This window comes from Nyctibius grandis, chromosome 7, assembly GCF_013368605.1.
Source record: "Nyctibius grandis isolate bNycGra1 chromosome 7, bNycGra1.pri, whole genome shotgun sequence".
Lineage (NCBI taxonomy): Eukaryota > Metazoa > Chordata > Aves > Nyctibiiformes > Nyctibiidae > Nyctibius > Nyctibius grandis.
Window position 1 is genome coordinate 49,496,156 of NC_090664.1, and position 17,240 is coordinate 49,513,395.

Below are 17,240 nucleotides of genomic sequence, written 5' to 3' on the forward strand. Positions count from 1 at the left end.
GGAACTCAGTTCCTGAGCTCTAACACTGCTCTGCAGTGTCTTCTGCTCCTCATGTCTGTCATCTACATGATCATGTGGTCACATCCATTGTCTCTATTTAAGACCAAACAGATGATTTAGTTTTAGATAGTCTATTTTCCTAGTTTTATTGGCAGGCCCCTGTAAAACCTGTTGTGTTGATCCAGTGTCCAGTATTTTTGTGCGAGTGCTGTTAGACACTCGGTAATCAAATTCCTGTTTACTGTTTTCAAGTTGCTCAGATCTGAACAAAGATCATGGTCAGCTCAGTGTCTTCTCGTTCCCAAACTGGGCAAAACTTTTTCATAAAACATTGATGATGCTTTGTCCAAGGTCATCTTGTTCAGCATTCTTACTACTGGTGAGCAGATCCATGCCTAGTACCACTATGGGACTGGAGGGGGACCAGTTTCAGTCATCTCACTAGTGACCACTTCTTGGAAGATTGTCTTTTTTGGTAAAGTGAGGAAGAAGGGCAGGTATTGTTCTTCAGTACCATCTAACTTGGGCCACTAGAGCTGGCCATTAGACTCAGCATTTTCTGTACACCTTCCTATTCATTTGGGTTTTCATGTTGACCTGAGAGGGGTTAGTCTGATGGAAGTTTTTCTTTCAAAGATGCAGTTTTTGAGCTGGACATAGTCCAAACTCCTGTATATTGGTCATTTTCAAATGGTGTTCAAACAAATTTTGTATATGTTGTAAAAATAATAATGATAAAAAAGGCAAGAGTCTTACTCTGGCTTTTCTAATGGTGAAGGCCACTTTGAGGTATTAGCCTTCCACAGTTGTCTGTGTCCCTCCAGTTTATTTCTCCAGCTCCTTATATTCTTGGCATAGCTCCTCTAAGTCAGAAAGTGCCAAGTTAGTTCCAACTTTCCTGGCTTACCTATTTCTTTGGAAACTTTCTAGCCTGCAGGAGTTGTTTTGTCAGTCATGTCATTGATCTGTTTTGCCACAGGGCTTCCTAATCTGTCTGGATACTCTGTGTTTGCAGCTCAAGCAGAGATTTCATCTCTGCCTCCATGTCATCTCTTAGACCGCTCTGGAAATTTTCCAGCTACTACTTTAATTAATTTTGAAAAGCCTCCAGCTGATTTAAGTCTTCTTTTAATTTCATCTGGTCTTGTTTTCATCTCTTTTCACCAATTAGTATTGCTGAGAGATACCTCCTTCACTGATTCTATTTTGGTTCAGTGGGAATTCCACCTCGCGGTTCCCTTTCTTGGAAACTGGATGCCTCTCCTCACATGGTATTAATCCATTTTTACCTGAGTGGTTAAACAATTTGCCAGGTCTGTGGGTTGTTTTCTTCTCAGCTGGAAAGAGAACTCATCCTCAGGACAGAGTTTTGCTTTGATATAGTTCCATTCTATTTACAAAGAAAGTACAGAGTTTTATTTCCTTGAACAAAGGCAGAATCAAATAGCAGGCAATAATTTATTTTTTCCAAACCTCATTCACCCAGTGTTTTACCCCCAACCTCTCTTTCAGCTTTTCTTCTACCAGGATCACAATGCCAGTTTGTTGAGCTGTGCTGGTGGTTTCTTTATTCCTTTTACATATTTTTGCTGCTTATCCGGATTAATCATCTTGCCTTGATTATTGCTTCTCTCTCTGCATTAAGCATATCAGTTTCTAGAGAAACTCATGGGTCCATATGCTTCACGTTTCTCTTGTTTTTGATGATAACTTCTGTAATTTCAGTTATCAGGCTTCATAAAAGAGTTTGCTTGTTTCGTACATTTATCTTGAATGAAAGGTGATGATTTTGTCCAGCAGCTTCAGTGAAATTTCACTCAGCTCTTTCACATAACACTATTAAAATTCAACATCTCTTTGAACATAATTCAAAAGAAAGTGGATGTAGAACATTTCTGATCTATAACAAGTTTTCGCAGCAGGAGTTCCATGTTGTGAATAATTCTGGAGGCATAAAATTTTATTATTTTCCATATGTGCTGGGTTATAATTCCATGAAGTATTTGACATGAAGTACATGTCTTAACTTGCAGAGTATTCTAAGAAGCAAGAGATGACAATATGCAGGAAACTTCCTAGGAGTTAGGATATTTAGAACCAACTGTCCTTGCACTGAAAAATTATTCTTAATTATGCCAGTTTTATAAATTGCGTGTCTGCTAAGGTTCGTCATCTCCAAATGGAGATTTCTGTAGGAGGCCGTAATTTTTCCCTCTGGAAAACACCCCACATTATGCCTTCCTTTCATAAATCTACCCACACTTGTTCTTCTTTTCCCTCTCCCTTGTTAGAGGGAAGGGCACTTTAATGTGGGGTGTTTTTTTTATTACGTTAAGTGAAATAGAGGGAGAGATCAGGCAATTCCTGCCAAGTGGCTTAAGAGGATATGCTGCTTAGTTGCCATAGAAAATCAAATCACATGTGATATATATTTATGTAAGTATTTCTTGTCTTTCTGTGATGTCCTCTCTCCATGACCAACATAATAAGTATATGAACATTATATAAGTTCTATGGAAGGAATAGAGAAATATGATTTTCCTCATTTTGCAGATGTTCAATAAGGTTCAAAACACCTACAACAGGAAGTCATGAGATTAAATACAGTCAACACTTGCAGTTTGGACCAGAAAATTCCCTGGTGTTTGCCTAAATAGATCTGTAGCTCAGGCTAATAGTTCCCCAGATGCCTTAGTCCCTGGCGGTCTCCAGTCTGGCAGGGATGGTAGAGCAGATCCCGCTCATGAACAGCACTGAGTCAGACACAGGATGAGGAAAGCAGACTTCACGTGCTCCTCCTTTGCGGTTAGGATGCTCCTCCAGGAAGCGAGAAAGAGCTTCATCCTACATGTTCTGAATCAAACCCATGTTTTTCATTAATCTGTCTTTCCTCCACTATTTGCCAGTACATGAAATAGTCTTGAAATTGAGAATACTCTTCACCCTTTTTGCTACAGTTGGGCATCTATGACTGACAAACAAAAAGAAAGCTCACTGGAGTGGAGGTTTATACTGTTATGATTATGGGGAGTGGGGAGACTTCATCTCTGCTCCTTCAATTGTTTTCTGATTTTATTGCAAGACTATTAAATATAAAGTGCAGAAGGAGTCCCAAGAATGAAGACCAGAGCCCTAATCTGAGCCAGGGAGTTCAGTTGCCATTTGCTTTTCATTGCCCCCAATCCTGCATTTCTTAATCTAAAACTACTTCTAGAATAATTTTTCTCTACCCATATTCAGGAGTATATTATCAGAGTCAGTTCAAAAACCTGACTATTGTTTTCCTCCCAGATCACACCAGCATGTTTAGAACCCAATTCCTGAATTGCAGTCTTGAGGACATGATAAATATTTGCATGTCTGTTTGGCGACACTTGCTTTTCTCTTCCAGTTTTTGAATTCAACAAAAGAAATACAAAATACTGTCAGTTGATTGTTTCCTCTGTAAGAAGGATTAGTCATCAGTGATCTCCAAGGGCAAATCCCGGTGGGCAGAAGACCATGTCCCTGTAGCTGAATGAGTCTCCCTGCAAAATCGGTGTTCCAAGCCTGTGGGCTGAGTAAGAACAACTGTACCAAACCCTCCCCTGCTCTAATTGCTGGTTTCTGTGCTCCCAGTTCAGCATGTTTTGTGAGTGCTGAAATTAATTTACAGACTAAATTATTTTCCTGCATTTTGTTCTTCTGTGCAGAACACAGTGCTTTCAAGCAGTCTGGATTCCCAAGTTTTATTTTCCTTGCCTGGAATGGGACTTCCTGCATGTCTAATCAGTTCTCACCTTCAGAAAGAAGAGCAGATGAAAAGCGACACAAAGCAATTCAGTGTGTAAAATATGCATATTTTAATTTAATAAAAGAAAAACAGCAAGGGAGAGATAGGCACAGAACAGTAGCCCCCAGAGCTCTAGTAACTTGTCAAGCCGTGTGAAATAAATATAGCATTAGGAATTCCATATGCGTTCAGGAAAGGAGTGTGCGTTTACTGTGCTTACTTCTAATTATGGCTGCGGTTGGAAAAGGTACTTGGAAGTGGTCCTTTTAAAATTTCTATCCTTTTATTGTTTAGGTTCCACCTTTCCAATACTAAAGCGAAGAGCTAATTACTGGGAATTTTGGTGGACTTTCCCTCCTTAATGTGGTTTTGTCAGCACTGCAATGCTAAACAGTGCTCATATTTAAATTATTTAATAATAAGGCTTGAGTTAGGAGTCTACTGAGAAGAATAAGAGCAGTTTATGTCTCTCTGAGAAAGCAGAAGTTATTGCAACACATGCAGTCATCTTGAGCTTGCCTTTCCCATTGATTTCCAAACAAGTGTTGCTGTGACAGCAGGGACATAACACATGCAGCCAGACTGACTAACACATATTTATATATGGTCCTTTCGGAAGCCATCTTTTCAACTACAAGAGTCAGATAATTTTTTTTAATTAAAGATAGATTGTTAATCGTTAATTTTTCAACTTACAGATTTGCTTAGCTGTCTGGCACAACTATGACTTTTCAAATGGCAGCTCTGACTTTGCCAGATTTAACCCACTTCATATCAAAATGATAAGTTGTTTTCAACCAAAATATTTCGCACAAAAGGTTGCTTTTTGACTGGCATCCATTGTGAAGTTCTAGTTGATAACAAAAATCTAAATTCCCCCCAGTTATTTTTTTTTCAGTTAAAAGCTCTGCCTTTTTTTTTCTGACCCATTAAAACATTGGCTTTTGGTTTTAAAATATTCCAGAGAATACCATTTTCTGACTGTCTTCATTCAATACAGTGTTTCCTGTTTCCAATGGAGAACTTGAAAGAAGTCACAGTTGAGTTACTTACTTTCAAGATATGTAATGGAATCAATTATTGTCTGATCCAGCAAGGGTTAGTACCTTGCTTTGTTGTTGTTTTAGGAGTTGTGTTTAGTCATGTTGAATTTTGATTATCATTAGAAATTATTTGGGGTTTGTTTGCTTGTTTGTCTGTTTTTCCAAATAGTTGTGTTTACCAACTATTTGTGAGGCCTAAAAGACTGAAAAGGAGGATTCTTTAGTTTTCCGAAGATCTCTCCCAGAAAGCAGCTGGTGTGATTAGCCTGATATTTTTAGTGAACAGGCTGGATTTAACTGATTATCCTATTTCTACTTTTAAATCATCACATTTTAGAAACTACTTCACCAGTTCCCATCAAAAGAAGAGTGTCTGGTCAGAGTATCTTGTCATTTCCCCATCAATAAAATAACAACAAAAATGACTAAAAAAGGGGGTTGGGGTGGATCATTCGTTATAAAAAGAAGCTTCAAAATTATGAAGTGTCTGAAAAAAATAAAGGGATTCATATTAACCATTTTATTTACAAGCTAGGAAGCAAGGACATTTTGAAATATAAGCTTTCAAAGACTGGTGTTTTATCAGATTTGAGGCAGTGTTATAACACTGATTCTCCTATTTGTGACTTCATTTTTCTCCTTACTTGAAAAACCAGTTCTGTGCTCCTTTGCAAGTAATTCATACTAAATATAATTCATCCCAATGTGGAAGTCCTTTGTATGGGACTAGCATGCTGAATAACCACAGCATGAGGTGGTGCATTTCATCAACAGGGAATCCTGCAGATGTCAAACGCACTGCTCATCTTGTGGTTGCAGGATTCAGCCTTTAATTTTCAGTAAGTGGAAAGGGATGGTGTTATTCTTGTCTAAGAAATGTTTTGAGAATGATGCGTGCAGCAAAACCTCATTGAAGATCACTAACGTTACTGTCTAGGCATACAGGCTGAAGGTGTACATGCCACATGAAATTGTACACTGTCTTCCCTTTTCAGCAAAGCCTGCATTGCAGAGCTCTGTACTGAGCTCCTACACGTAACACTCACTTTATCACTTCCATTCAGAAGACTCCATTCAACATTTCTTCTTCTCCTTGGAAGTATTACCATAAATTACAAACATGAAGCTGCCTGTGCTAAGAGATCTGAATAAGTTTAGTTTTAGATGGTTATTTCCATAATAGTAGTTAACACTTGGAGTCTAAGGCTTAATTTTGCTGGGCCCTACCTGAAAAGAAAAACCTCTGCCCTGGGGACCTTACAACTCTTTATTCTTATATCACATGCATTGAGTTACTTTCTGTTGTGCAAGCATACAAAGTTCAGAATTACATGAATTACTGATTTGCAACTGAACTTCTTCCTTTGTCCTCCGAGCCCAGCTGCAATGTCTCTTTGGTAACCAGAGGCACTTGTCCAAAGGCGATACTGGGATTGTGCAGACCAAGTCTGTGCTACCTGTTCCTTCATTACAAAGACACATTTCCTGGGGCCACTTTCTAGTTCATGGCCATGTCTGGACACTGAGCACAGCAAAACATTAGGTGTTGGGAGGTGTAGCTTCCGAAAAAACCTATCAGCAAGGTAAAGATGGGGCAGTGAACAGGCAACAGTGTGAAACTCTGTGAACTGCCTTTGATTCATCCCACTTCTGCTTTATTTGGAAAAAAAATCCAGATAACAGCCTGACGGTCTAATATTTAAATTATCAAGGAAACGAAGAAAATGCTGTAGTCCTTCAGTCACAGGCTGTGAGTCTTAGTGAAAATCACATCTCAATGGTGAGTGCAGGAGATGCAGTGACAATTGCTTGTAACAGGGATGATGGCACTAGGTTGTATTGCCTTCTTGATTTAGTAGATTTGACTTCTACATTTCCACGCAATGACCTAAAAGAAATATTATACCCCAGAGTAACTTTGAAATTGTTTGTTTAAATTAACTTTCATTTGGATTTATGCTTAATGAAATCTTCAGGGATGCAGCCAGCCCCTCTCTAATGAAATGCTGTATCGTTGAACCAATGAGCAGGGTTGCCAAACTGTAAGGATTCCTCTCTAAACGAGAGGGCTTTTATAATGTTACACTTGGGTGGCACAAGCAGAGTGCTAGATGATTAGTTTATGGTCTAGATCATTGTATTTTTATTACACTCATAAAAACTGTGTTTCCCCTCATTTTCGTAATGGCTTCAATGAGCTTCTGTACCTTCTAGAGGCACATTAAATCGTTATGTGATGGAAGTACTGGTTTAGTGGGGCTAGTTTTAAAGTAAGATACACGTTTTGAATTCTTAGCCTGATCGCTGACTAAAAAAGGTGAAACTACGTTAGAATGAATGAAATCTGTATCATCTTCCTTACATACAAAGAAGGTTCCCAGCTGTGGCGTAAAACAAATGCAATACAAAAAAGATACAAATGATAAATCTACATCTGTCTATAAAATAAATTATCTGTCAACTTAAAGTATTTTTGCTGGGTTTGTGGCATTGTGAGTTTTTAACAGGAGGATGAGTGGTTTACAAATATTTTTAGTTAAAAAATCTTTTTAAGGGGGAAAAAAACCCATAATTTTTATCCGTTACATGCAACTGTAATTTTCTTTCCCCCACTTCTCTTCAAAATTATAAATAACCATATTCTGTGCAAACCCTAGATTCATTTCTCTAAATAATTCTAAGCTGGTTTTAAAAGTTGTTTTAATTATGTTGCAAAACGAAAAAAAAAAAGAAAAATGTTATTTGTTTCTCTATGTGCAAGCTATTCTTAAAAGAGAAGACAACATCATTATCCATGAATGGGAAACCTTTTTATTTGATACGTAATTAAAAAAAATAATCCTTGAATTGAATGTATCATCTTATCTTTGCACAGTTTAGACAAAGGCCTTTTTTGTTTACAAAATTTACATGTCAATACAGTTGCTTATAAATATTTCTGTGAAATAAACATAACCCTTCACAAAAAGAGCAGTTTATTCTTCATTCAGTAATTTTATATGCTAGCAAAAAGACAATGAAAGTTGTATGCAAATATAACATCAATGTACAGCATAATAATAACAGTTTTTAGTGATTATGCTGCTTCGTATTAATTCATAGGAGCCTTTTTGTTCAGCCATGGGCTGTGTTTGGAACAGAGATACGCCAGACCAGAGCATCTCTGCTTGTTCTGCTGTTTGTGGGAGACATCTACAAATCTTTTAGTTGAGGTTGTGCTGGATTCCTGTATCCTACTTTGTAGCTGGTCTAAATTATTAAGGGATCGTGCTGGTAGTGAAGATAACACTGTTTTTCCTCTGTTCCTGCTGTACCTGTGCTCTGTGAGTGCACGGTCTGCAGCAGGAGATGGACTTTACTTCTACCTTTAGAAAAAAAAAAAAGGAAAGTAAAAAGGGAAAAGAGAGAGAGAATAGGGGGGAGAAAGACTGAAAAAAATAAGGAAAGAAAATAAAAGAAAAAAGGGGAAAAAATAAAAAATAAAAATAAAAAATAAAGAAAAGGGAAGGAATAAAGAAGGAAAAATGAAAGCAAAGAAAGAAAAAAGAAAGAAGAAAGGAAGGATGAAGAAGGAGAAAGTAGTGCACATTTGCAACAAATTTTTATAAATGTGCTTTCAGAGGGACAATTTCTTCATCTGAAATGTTTCTGGAAGAACAGTTTTGGTTTGGGTTTTTCCTGCCTTTTCCTCATTAGTGTTGTTCAGATGCGACTTTTATGATTGTTTCAGCAATGCAGCACTTTAATAGCTTTTGCTATGTGGCAAACTGTAAAAAGACACAGAGTTGAGGACACAAACAGGTTTCAGTGCATGCGACTTTAGTAGGTCCATGCTGTTCAGTATTAAATATCAAATCCCAAATATTTGTGTGTTCTGCAAGCATAGTTCAGTGGATGTAAAAGTTGGACAGAAAAGCAGCTGAACACCGTACCAGGAATGAGGAGAGATTTTGTGGAAGACCCGAATTGAAATCGCTGGAAATTCTTTAATATTTCATGGACGCCTGCAAAATATGGTGCCAGTTTATTCAGGGATTTGAAAGCAGCTGCAGAGTAAAAGTGTCTAATGAAAATGAAATAAATTTCCTGTGAATGGAATAAATTTTGATTGTGTGTCTGAGTGCAGTAATTATACATGTCACGCAGTAATTAGGCAGTCACAATGTGGCCACGGTGTCTTTCTTTGTCTGCAGATGGTCTGGGAGAACGGCTGTGTCGTTATTGTCATGCTGACACCGCTCGCGGAAAACGGAGTCAAACAGTGCTACCACTATTGGCCAGACGAAGGGTCAAACCTCTACCACATCTATGAGGTACCTGAACAAAATATCTGGTCGTAAACGTGACAGTAAGTGTACGGGTTGATTTCCTACGGGGCAAAATGGTGTTTAAGCCGACCTAACCTGGAGGTCGAGCTGAGGGCTCTTAAATACTCTTTGTGTGCCTTCGAGTAGTTTTAGATTCGTGAAAAATTCAAGCGCCGTTTTAATAGCAAGGTAGTTTCCACTGAATAAAATCGAGTAAATAATGAGCCAAGTATTAAAATGAAAAAAGGACAACAATTTTGTTTTTCAAACGGTTTCGCACGGAGTTGAAATGTGAAACCGTGTATTTATATTTTATAGGAAAATAATATTTTTAGAACTGGTGAATTTTGCTTTCGGAAAACCATATGTATATCTTTGTAGAAGAGCCTCTATATAGCTTTAGTAATTAATGCTATCTATTTTTACCTCGTGCCTCAGTCACAACAAATATTATTTTTATTTTCTGCTTTACATTTCTAGCCCAAAATGTCATATCACCAGTTTTGTTGCAATGTAACATTGATAATGGCTGTCACATTTTTCCAGTTGTCCAGCGGAGTAGAGGAAGAAAATAATACCACAATGCCAAATACCAAGAATAGGAAAATGTGAAGAAATACAGTTATTTAAACCAAAATGTGAATAAACTTTTTTTCCTGAAAAGATGAACTCTGCAAATCAGCTGCATTTTTAATGTGTATTTTTCTACACAGCAGAAGAAACTGACTTTTCACTTCTTATATGAATTCAACTCTGAGATCTTTAAGACCTCTGAGAGTGGCCTGGGCAATACATTGTAGGCATTTCTGAGTAGAAAGCAACTGGCAGTCTAACATATTTTCAGGCAGTGTCCTTTGTATTCACATCATGATATAAAGTTTCAATTTAGTGATTTTTCCTTTTGCATTAAAACTCTCAATATTTTTTTTTTGTTTTCAATAAAATAGCAATCACAGCTAACCCCTTCCTGACAACTACACTGACTGCTAAATCAAAAAAAAAAAAATTTTGCCAGCACTTGCCAATTTGATAATAAAAATAAAATTTCCATGCAATTCCTTCATCCCAGACATCTTACATCTGCAATCCTGAAGATGTGACTTGCAACCGAAATTGTTGATCTCTATTTGTTCCTTCCTGTGGGGTGTAGGTAAACCTTATCTCTGAGCACATCTGGTGCGAGGATTTCCTTGTGAGGAGCTTCTACCTGAAGAATCTGCAGACAAACGAGACCCGCACAGTGACACAGTTCCACTTCCTCAGCTGGAACGATCAGAGGGTTCCTGCTTCCACAAGATCACTTCTGGATTTCCGCAGGTAAAGCACAAAGTATGACAGTTCGTTTAAGACGATACAGATCTGAGGAACTAAACCAGTCCTTTTAATATTTCTGGTTTGAAGGGGGGGTTCCTCAGCTTGTGATGTCACAGCGCTAAACTAACACAAAAATCTGCAGTAGGTTGATGTTTAGTGTTGTCTCACACATAGATGTTGCCTGGTTTTAAGACATACTCATTTCCCATGTAGAGGTCGACACCTTTCTTCCCTTTCTACAGCTCTTCAGTGCTTCTGTATTTCCTTGTTTTCCAAGTACTTCTCCATTCTGCAACTTCCAGGCTTTTTTTGTGGCTGCCCTATGATCCTTATTGCAGGAATCTCACAAATAAATTATGTAGTATGAGCACGCTTGAAAAAAAAAAACCGCGATGGAGTTGTATGGCAATAACGTCATTCCCATGGGAGTGTTTGCTCATAAGGATCAAACAGTGAGGTCTCTGGACTTTCTTTGGCTGCAGGGAGGTGGAAATTTGAGAAAGCAGATGAAAATGCTGACAAAGCTTGCTCTCTGCAATTTTAAAGAAAGTCAACATGGGTTTAAAATACAAATATACAAAGGCAAAACCTGTGAAAGTCCTTGCCACCTTCTTAATGTTTGCTGTGTCTATCTAAGTTTTAATTTGAACATTAAAGCCATGCATGGTAAATACTGGAGCAAAATAATCTTCATTTGATTGCAAACCATGCCCAGTGCATCGTGTGTAGGTGTTAGCCTGTAACAGCTAATCCACAGCGATGCACTTATGGCTAATGAAAAGAATCTTCGGGAGGTTTGGGGAGTTGGTTCTCAGTCATCAAGTGGCCTGTGGGATTGCGTGTTTTCCTCTCTGTACTACAATATTATCTACAACCCCCCAAAGTGATTATAAGGGGCTCAGTGCTCAAAAGGTCTAAACTTGTTTCTTTCAGTAAGTGCTGGGAGCTCCAACTGATGCCAGTTGGAGTTACGCATCTGCGCCTGAGGGGAGAAGCTGGCATATATCCAACACCTGTCTGTTGGCAAAATTTTACCCCTCAAAATTTAGGACTAAATGCCATCCTTCAATATCAGTATTCTTGTACGTATTGTAAGGCTTTTCAAAGCAGAGAGTCATTTCAAACGGTGCGGGTAAAGTAATGGAGTACGGCTGTACTGAGTCACTAGAAGCTATGACTAGGTAAGAATATAAGGATATGCCACGGAGTCGCAATGCAAAAGCAATAGCAGGGGAAGTGAAGCACGGCCATAGGATGGAGTTGAAATTGTAATTAATTTTCAAGGTTTTCTTCTCTGGGTTCAAACTTTAATGCGGTTTTTATAGGTTGATTTACCTTTGCTTGTGGTACCAAGGAAGTTGCCTATAGTGAATTTTTGTAGTGAAAAATCTGAATTGGTTGCATTAAGCCATGCAAGGCTGCAGCATGGAGCCAACACACAGTCTGATTTTGCTCTTTTTGAAGTTAGTGGGAAATTTGCTAGCAATTCTAAGTAGGCTATAAATGAGCCCTTACAGCTGGGATATCTGAAGTTCAGAGCACCTTGACTCCGACTTGCTTCAGTAAGAATTGAGGTCCCTGCATGAACTGCAGGATTAGGTCTACACTAAGGCACAGTTCACATCACCAAGAAAGCACTGCTTAGAGTGACATTGTGAAGGGTTAAATAGTGGTGTTGAAGAAGTGTTGTGCAATACTTTGAAAAAGAAAAATGATAACTAGATGAGAAAAGTAGTGGAGCTGCCATTCTTTGTATTTAAAGCCAGTATGGGAATGAACCTGTTAAGATTTAATTGAATTCTGAGTGTTCGTTTAATAAGTATTCACAGTCCAGTGTAGGGTACTGTAATCATTTGCTACGTGCAGATTTTGTACAATGAACGCATAATACTGAATGCATAGTAAAATTCCGCCTGAAAAGGAATTTTGGCATGCACAATAGCTGGTCTATGAATCTCAGTTTTCTTGGTCATCTGATGTTGCTGGTTTTTATAATGACAAAAAAACTAATGCACTATTGCTAAAATAATGTATTTGGCATTCGTTTATACAATAAGTGTTTTGCACCTGAAGCTTCCTATTGAAAGTACAAACTCTGCTGGATTACAACAGCTGAGTCATGAAGCCCCTGGAATAAACGTCTAACAGCGCTACCATTCTCGTAGTAGGGTAGTGCTGGGAAGGGGCTACTCTCATTTCTTCTAATCTATCTATGTCTATATGTGCATTCAGTGTGTTTGTATATATATATGGATATGTGTGTATATTTATATATTCACATACATATATGAAATTAAGCATATACATAACCAACCCTCTATTTTTTATAATTCATCACCAAGAAAAATTGGATTCCCAAAATTACCTTGCCCAGAGTCTGTGGAAATATGGACCTTAAAATTTTTATTGAAGTAAATTTTGCAAGTCTTTGAAAACTGAAAGCTTACATTTTTCTTACTATGTATCAGACTGTTTTAGATGATTTTGCGTTTAGCAGATACATTAAACCTTGCGGAATAATCTATCATACTTTTATAATGTAGGTATAAATTGCCAAAAAGAGATTATTCTACATATTTTAAAAATCTGTGCAAAAGACAGTCCCTGAGAGGTGAGGCTACTACAGAAACCACTGGTCAGTTTTAAATGCTTCTGGAGTCCTAATTTCATTTTGAACAATAGACCAATCATTATTGCTCTGGACTAGCTTGTTAGTCATGCACTGATATGTGTAATTAAATATTTCTTGAGCCCAGAGGGAGCACATTTACACTTTAAAGAGGGACTGCTAAGCTAAAAGATAATTAGCATCACATCTGAGGGCTTTGCTTAAAATATATATCTATTATGCTATCACTTCTCGCTGTGTGCAATGGCATTTACTAACACTGCTCACTTTAAAAATGGACAAATTCTTATTTTGCCAGCTAATTAGCGGTTGCCAGTGTCATTTTTGTGATGTTGCAGCTAGTAATATGAGCCCAGTTGCATAGTCACAAAAGTGATCATTGGAAACTGTGACTCTGCTGCAGGGACAATGTGGGAAACCCCTTTTCTGAGCCTCTAACGACCTCTGACCTTTGCTTGCTGATGGTTTGCATGATGATTTCTTTTTCACTCAATGAGCCAAGGGTTGGTTTGTATTACTAATCATTCTTTCTAAGTTAATTCTTCCTGTATATGTATATATATAAAAAAATATATATTTTCTTCAACATTCAAGAACTTTGCTTACTGATGAATTTTCAGCTCACTCTCATTAGCCAGAACTAAGAATGAGATGAGATGTTGCTGCATTTCTAAATATTTTCATAAACTATATCTAGGCAAAGCTATGAACCAGCTGGATTAAAACCCTTTGTTTTAATGTGTTTTCTGAAATGTGTGATAATGAAAATGTTTGAAACTCCTTCAATAAAACTGACAAACATAAGGTGTCTTTCCCTAACATGTGTCTCTGGCTGTCTGATTTACTGAGAGCTCTGATTTACTGATAGGTTTAGATCATGTTTGTCATTGAAATTACATTAGGACTTCGGTAGATGGCTAGTCACAACATGCAAATATCATATTAGTGGTGCCATACAAGGAACAAAGAACCCCACAAGCAGAAAAAGAAATGGTAAATACCCCTCGGTAGTTATGAGCTTTTATTTAATACTTTAAATGCAGAAACGACACTTTACTAATGCACATGATGGGGGGGGCGGGGGTGGGAAATGCAGACTGACTGTACCAGATGTTGTTACAGACATTTCAAATATAAGTTACTGTACAATACAAAAAATAAAGATTAGGCTTTATATTGTATAGAAGGAGGTGATCCTCAGATATGACTGTAAAGAATCAAATGATTCATTCATGTGAAAAATCTACTGCAGCTTAAGATACTGAAATTTTGCTTGGTAGTGCCTGCATGTGTATGCATTTATGGACATATAAATAGTCCATTTAACACCTAAAGTCAGGTGCTTCTCAATGACTTACCTCTTATTTCATAGAACGTTGTTCTACTGCATTAATTACTTATATCCAAGGAATATAGACAGAATGTCTCTGCAAGTGTAATTTACATCAGTAAGCAAAAGAGTAAGAACTGTGAAAAATCCCTGAATTCTAATGTTTAAAGGGAGTCATTACAAGAACTTAATATTGTTATCAAGTTTGGTTAGAATCTTAAATAATAAAAAGCAGAATGTGAAAACATGTTTTCATAGGACATCACCAACATCTCCGTAGCCTGTTCGGGTTAAGTTGCAGGTATCCTGACTCCCTGTCAGATTTAGAAGTTTAGGCATCTTCAGGCTATCCTGTAAGCAATGTTTAAAGATATATGCATGTTTTCACAGCACAGATGTTAGTGAATAGATGAACAGCCAAGAAATAAATGATTCAGTAGGTTAGCTATGCTTTAAAATTCATAATAACATGGTACCACAGTTGCCAAATTCCAGCAGCTCCCTTCAGTTTAGCAGTCAGTGTCCTGTGTAACACTTGAGCTGAGCTGGGGACTATCCGAGCACCTGGACATCCCTTGGAAGCTGCCTTGTGTAATGGTTGTATAGGAGACCTTCTAGTTCCAGTAAACTCAAACATCTCATCAAGGAAATCGAATGAAAGGTTTTGATTTCTTGAAGCAATGCTTTCCCGTTTTAGCCCTTACTCAGCTTGCCTTGTTAACATATGTGTGCATATTTTATGGTTTTTTTGGGCCTATAACATACTTGACATACAAAATATATCCTAGAGCAGAAGGGAGGGTTTGGAATTTTGGGTTTTGTGAGGCAATTTAAACCAATTTTGTGGGCTCTATTCTTAGACTGAGTGTCTCGCTTTGCTTCAGCACTAGTTAATTCCTTCATTAAGTTTACATATCAGCAGACCTGTTGTATAGCTGTACTTTTATTGATTGACTTCACGTATATTATTTTGCCACGGAGAAGATTTAACCAGGAAGCTGTAGAAGACAATAATGTGTAAATATTAAATATGTAAGACTTCTGCACTAGAACCAAAGCGGTAAAGCTTACCAATGGTTTTAGTTATTTTTACCACAATAGATTACATTTTAGGATTTTGTGAGAAGCTTTTCAGGAGATATGGTATTTGCCTTCCTGGGGAGAACTGGTTCTTCAAATGAGCACATGTTCTACAAAGTATACTGGAATAGCCATTTTTAATTTTGGATTCAGTTTTATGCCCCTCAATACTTCTTTGAGCAAGCTCATGAACTCAAGGTTGGCTTTAAAATGAAAGCATCTCAAGATAATCTCAGTTTTGGAGCTAAGACATGAGATATTTCAGAAAAGAGATCGTTTATTTTGCCTAGCCAACAGAGATAATGGGATATTGTCTGTGATTTCTACGGCAGCAAAGCAGAAGCAAACTTTAAACAAGATTATGTATGTAACAACTGCTTGTTATATTAGGAAATTATCAACCTGACTGTTTCTTTAAAGGCTGCAATATTTTTCTCCTTGCTTATTTTTGACAGTTTGCTAAAGAAACAGTATGTAATATGCTTAATTAATTTTTTGTGTCTGTTTTATTTCAGAAAAGTAAACAAGTGCTACAGGGGTCGCTCTTGTCCAGTAGTTGTTCATTGCAGGCAAGTACAATTTCTAAAATAGCTTTAGAGAGATTTGTATGTGTAAGAATTTAATACCAATATAAACAAAATGGGCAAATTAAAGCTTTAGAAGAATCACTAAACAGATAGTGAGGTAGGCCAAAGGTATTATATATAATTCATCTGATTTTTAATGCTAATTAATGCTTAGGACCTGTTTTCGTAATAAAATTATCCTTTCATATGATTTCGTAGATGTTGTGCCCTGACTAAACAATGTGTGGCCACCCTTTCAAATATAAGTAGCACTTCAGTTTCATAAATCTCCTTGAAAATGATAGTGGTTCCTTGCATTCCCTCCCAATTTAGTCTTCTTCATTTTATTAACACTCAGTTATGTTTTATTTCTTTGCTTGCTTTTAGTGATCATGCTAAGAAGAGGGCAATGTCAGGGAGTGGAAACCTAACAGAGATTGAGTAATCCTTTAAGGACAGATTATCTTTAGGCCTGACAGTCTGATAGATGCACATGAAAGCTCTTGGGCAGGTCAATGGAAAACTTAACCATAATGATGTTAATGTTTGGTTTTGCCATTGGAGGTTCTGAGTTACAAGAATATTGCACTTATTTATTGAAGGTATTCGTGTAGATAAGGAAGATGGAAAACCAGCCATGCTAAGAGGCAGGTTGGTTGACATGTGGCACTCCACTTTGGGTGGGAGTGAGGAGGGAGGGGACATGTTTCTCACCTGTGGCTCAGCAGAGTCACCTTCCACTGGATGCAAGGAGGCCCTCTGCAGAGGTGAACGCTCTGGAGCAGGCTTGTTTGCATTGCCTGCAGGAAGCCTGAGAAAAGAAACATTTGATGCAGAATGAAGAGCCTTCAAGTTTCTTGCTCTTTTTTTACTGTGATTGATGGAAATGTCTACCACCCGCTCAGTAGTTTTTGTTTTTATTGGGCCTGATTGCTGCCTTGCCTCTCATTATTCAGCTTAACTAATAAGATTGTGCCTTTGTTCCCTGCATAGGCAGAGAAAAAAAATTATTACCATTATCTCCTTTTCTCTAAGCAGTGATCTAGTAACTGGAAGAAAAAACCTCTGTCTACACAGACTTAACAAAAATTAAGTTTCATAGCCTGCCTGTAAATAGAACGTAATAACGCGCTTCACGCTGTTCTATTATTTTTCCTTTCATTAATTCTTGTACACAAATTAGGCTATCAATAAAAATA

At 37.5% G+C, this 17,240-nt stretch overlaps 1 protein-coding gene across 1 annotated transcript in view; it reads left to right on the forward strand.

The window, feature by feature from the left end:
- Positions 1 to 17,240, forward strand: part of PTPRN2 (protein tyrosine phosphatase receptor type N2) — a 698,861-nt gene that overhangs the window by 659,448 nt on the left and 22,173 nt on the right. The window contains exons 19-21 of the mRNA XM_068404529.1: positions 9,009 to 9,128; positions 10,273 to 10,439; positions 15,991 to 16,044. Of these exons, the coding sequence (XP_068260630.1) occupies positions 9,009 to 9,128; positions 10,273 to 10,439; positions 15,991 to 16,044 (341 nt within the window). The remainder of the gene's footprint in view (positions 1 to 9,008; positions 9,129 to 10,272; positions 10,440 to 15,990; positions 16,045 to 17,240) is intronic.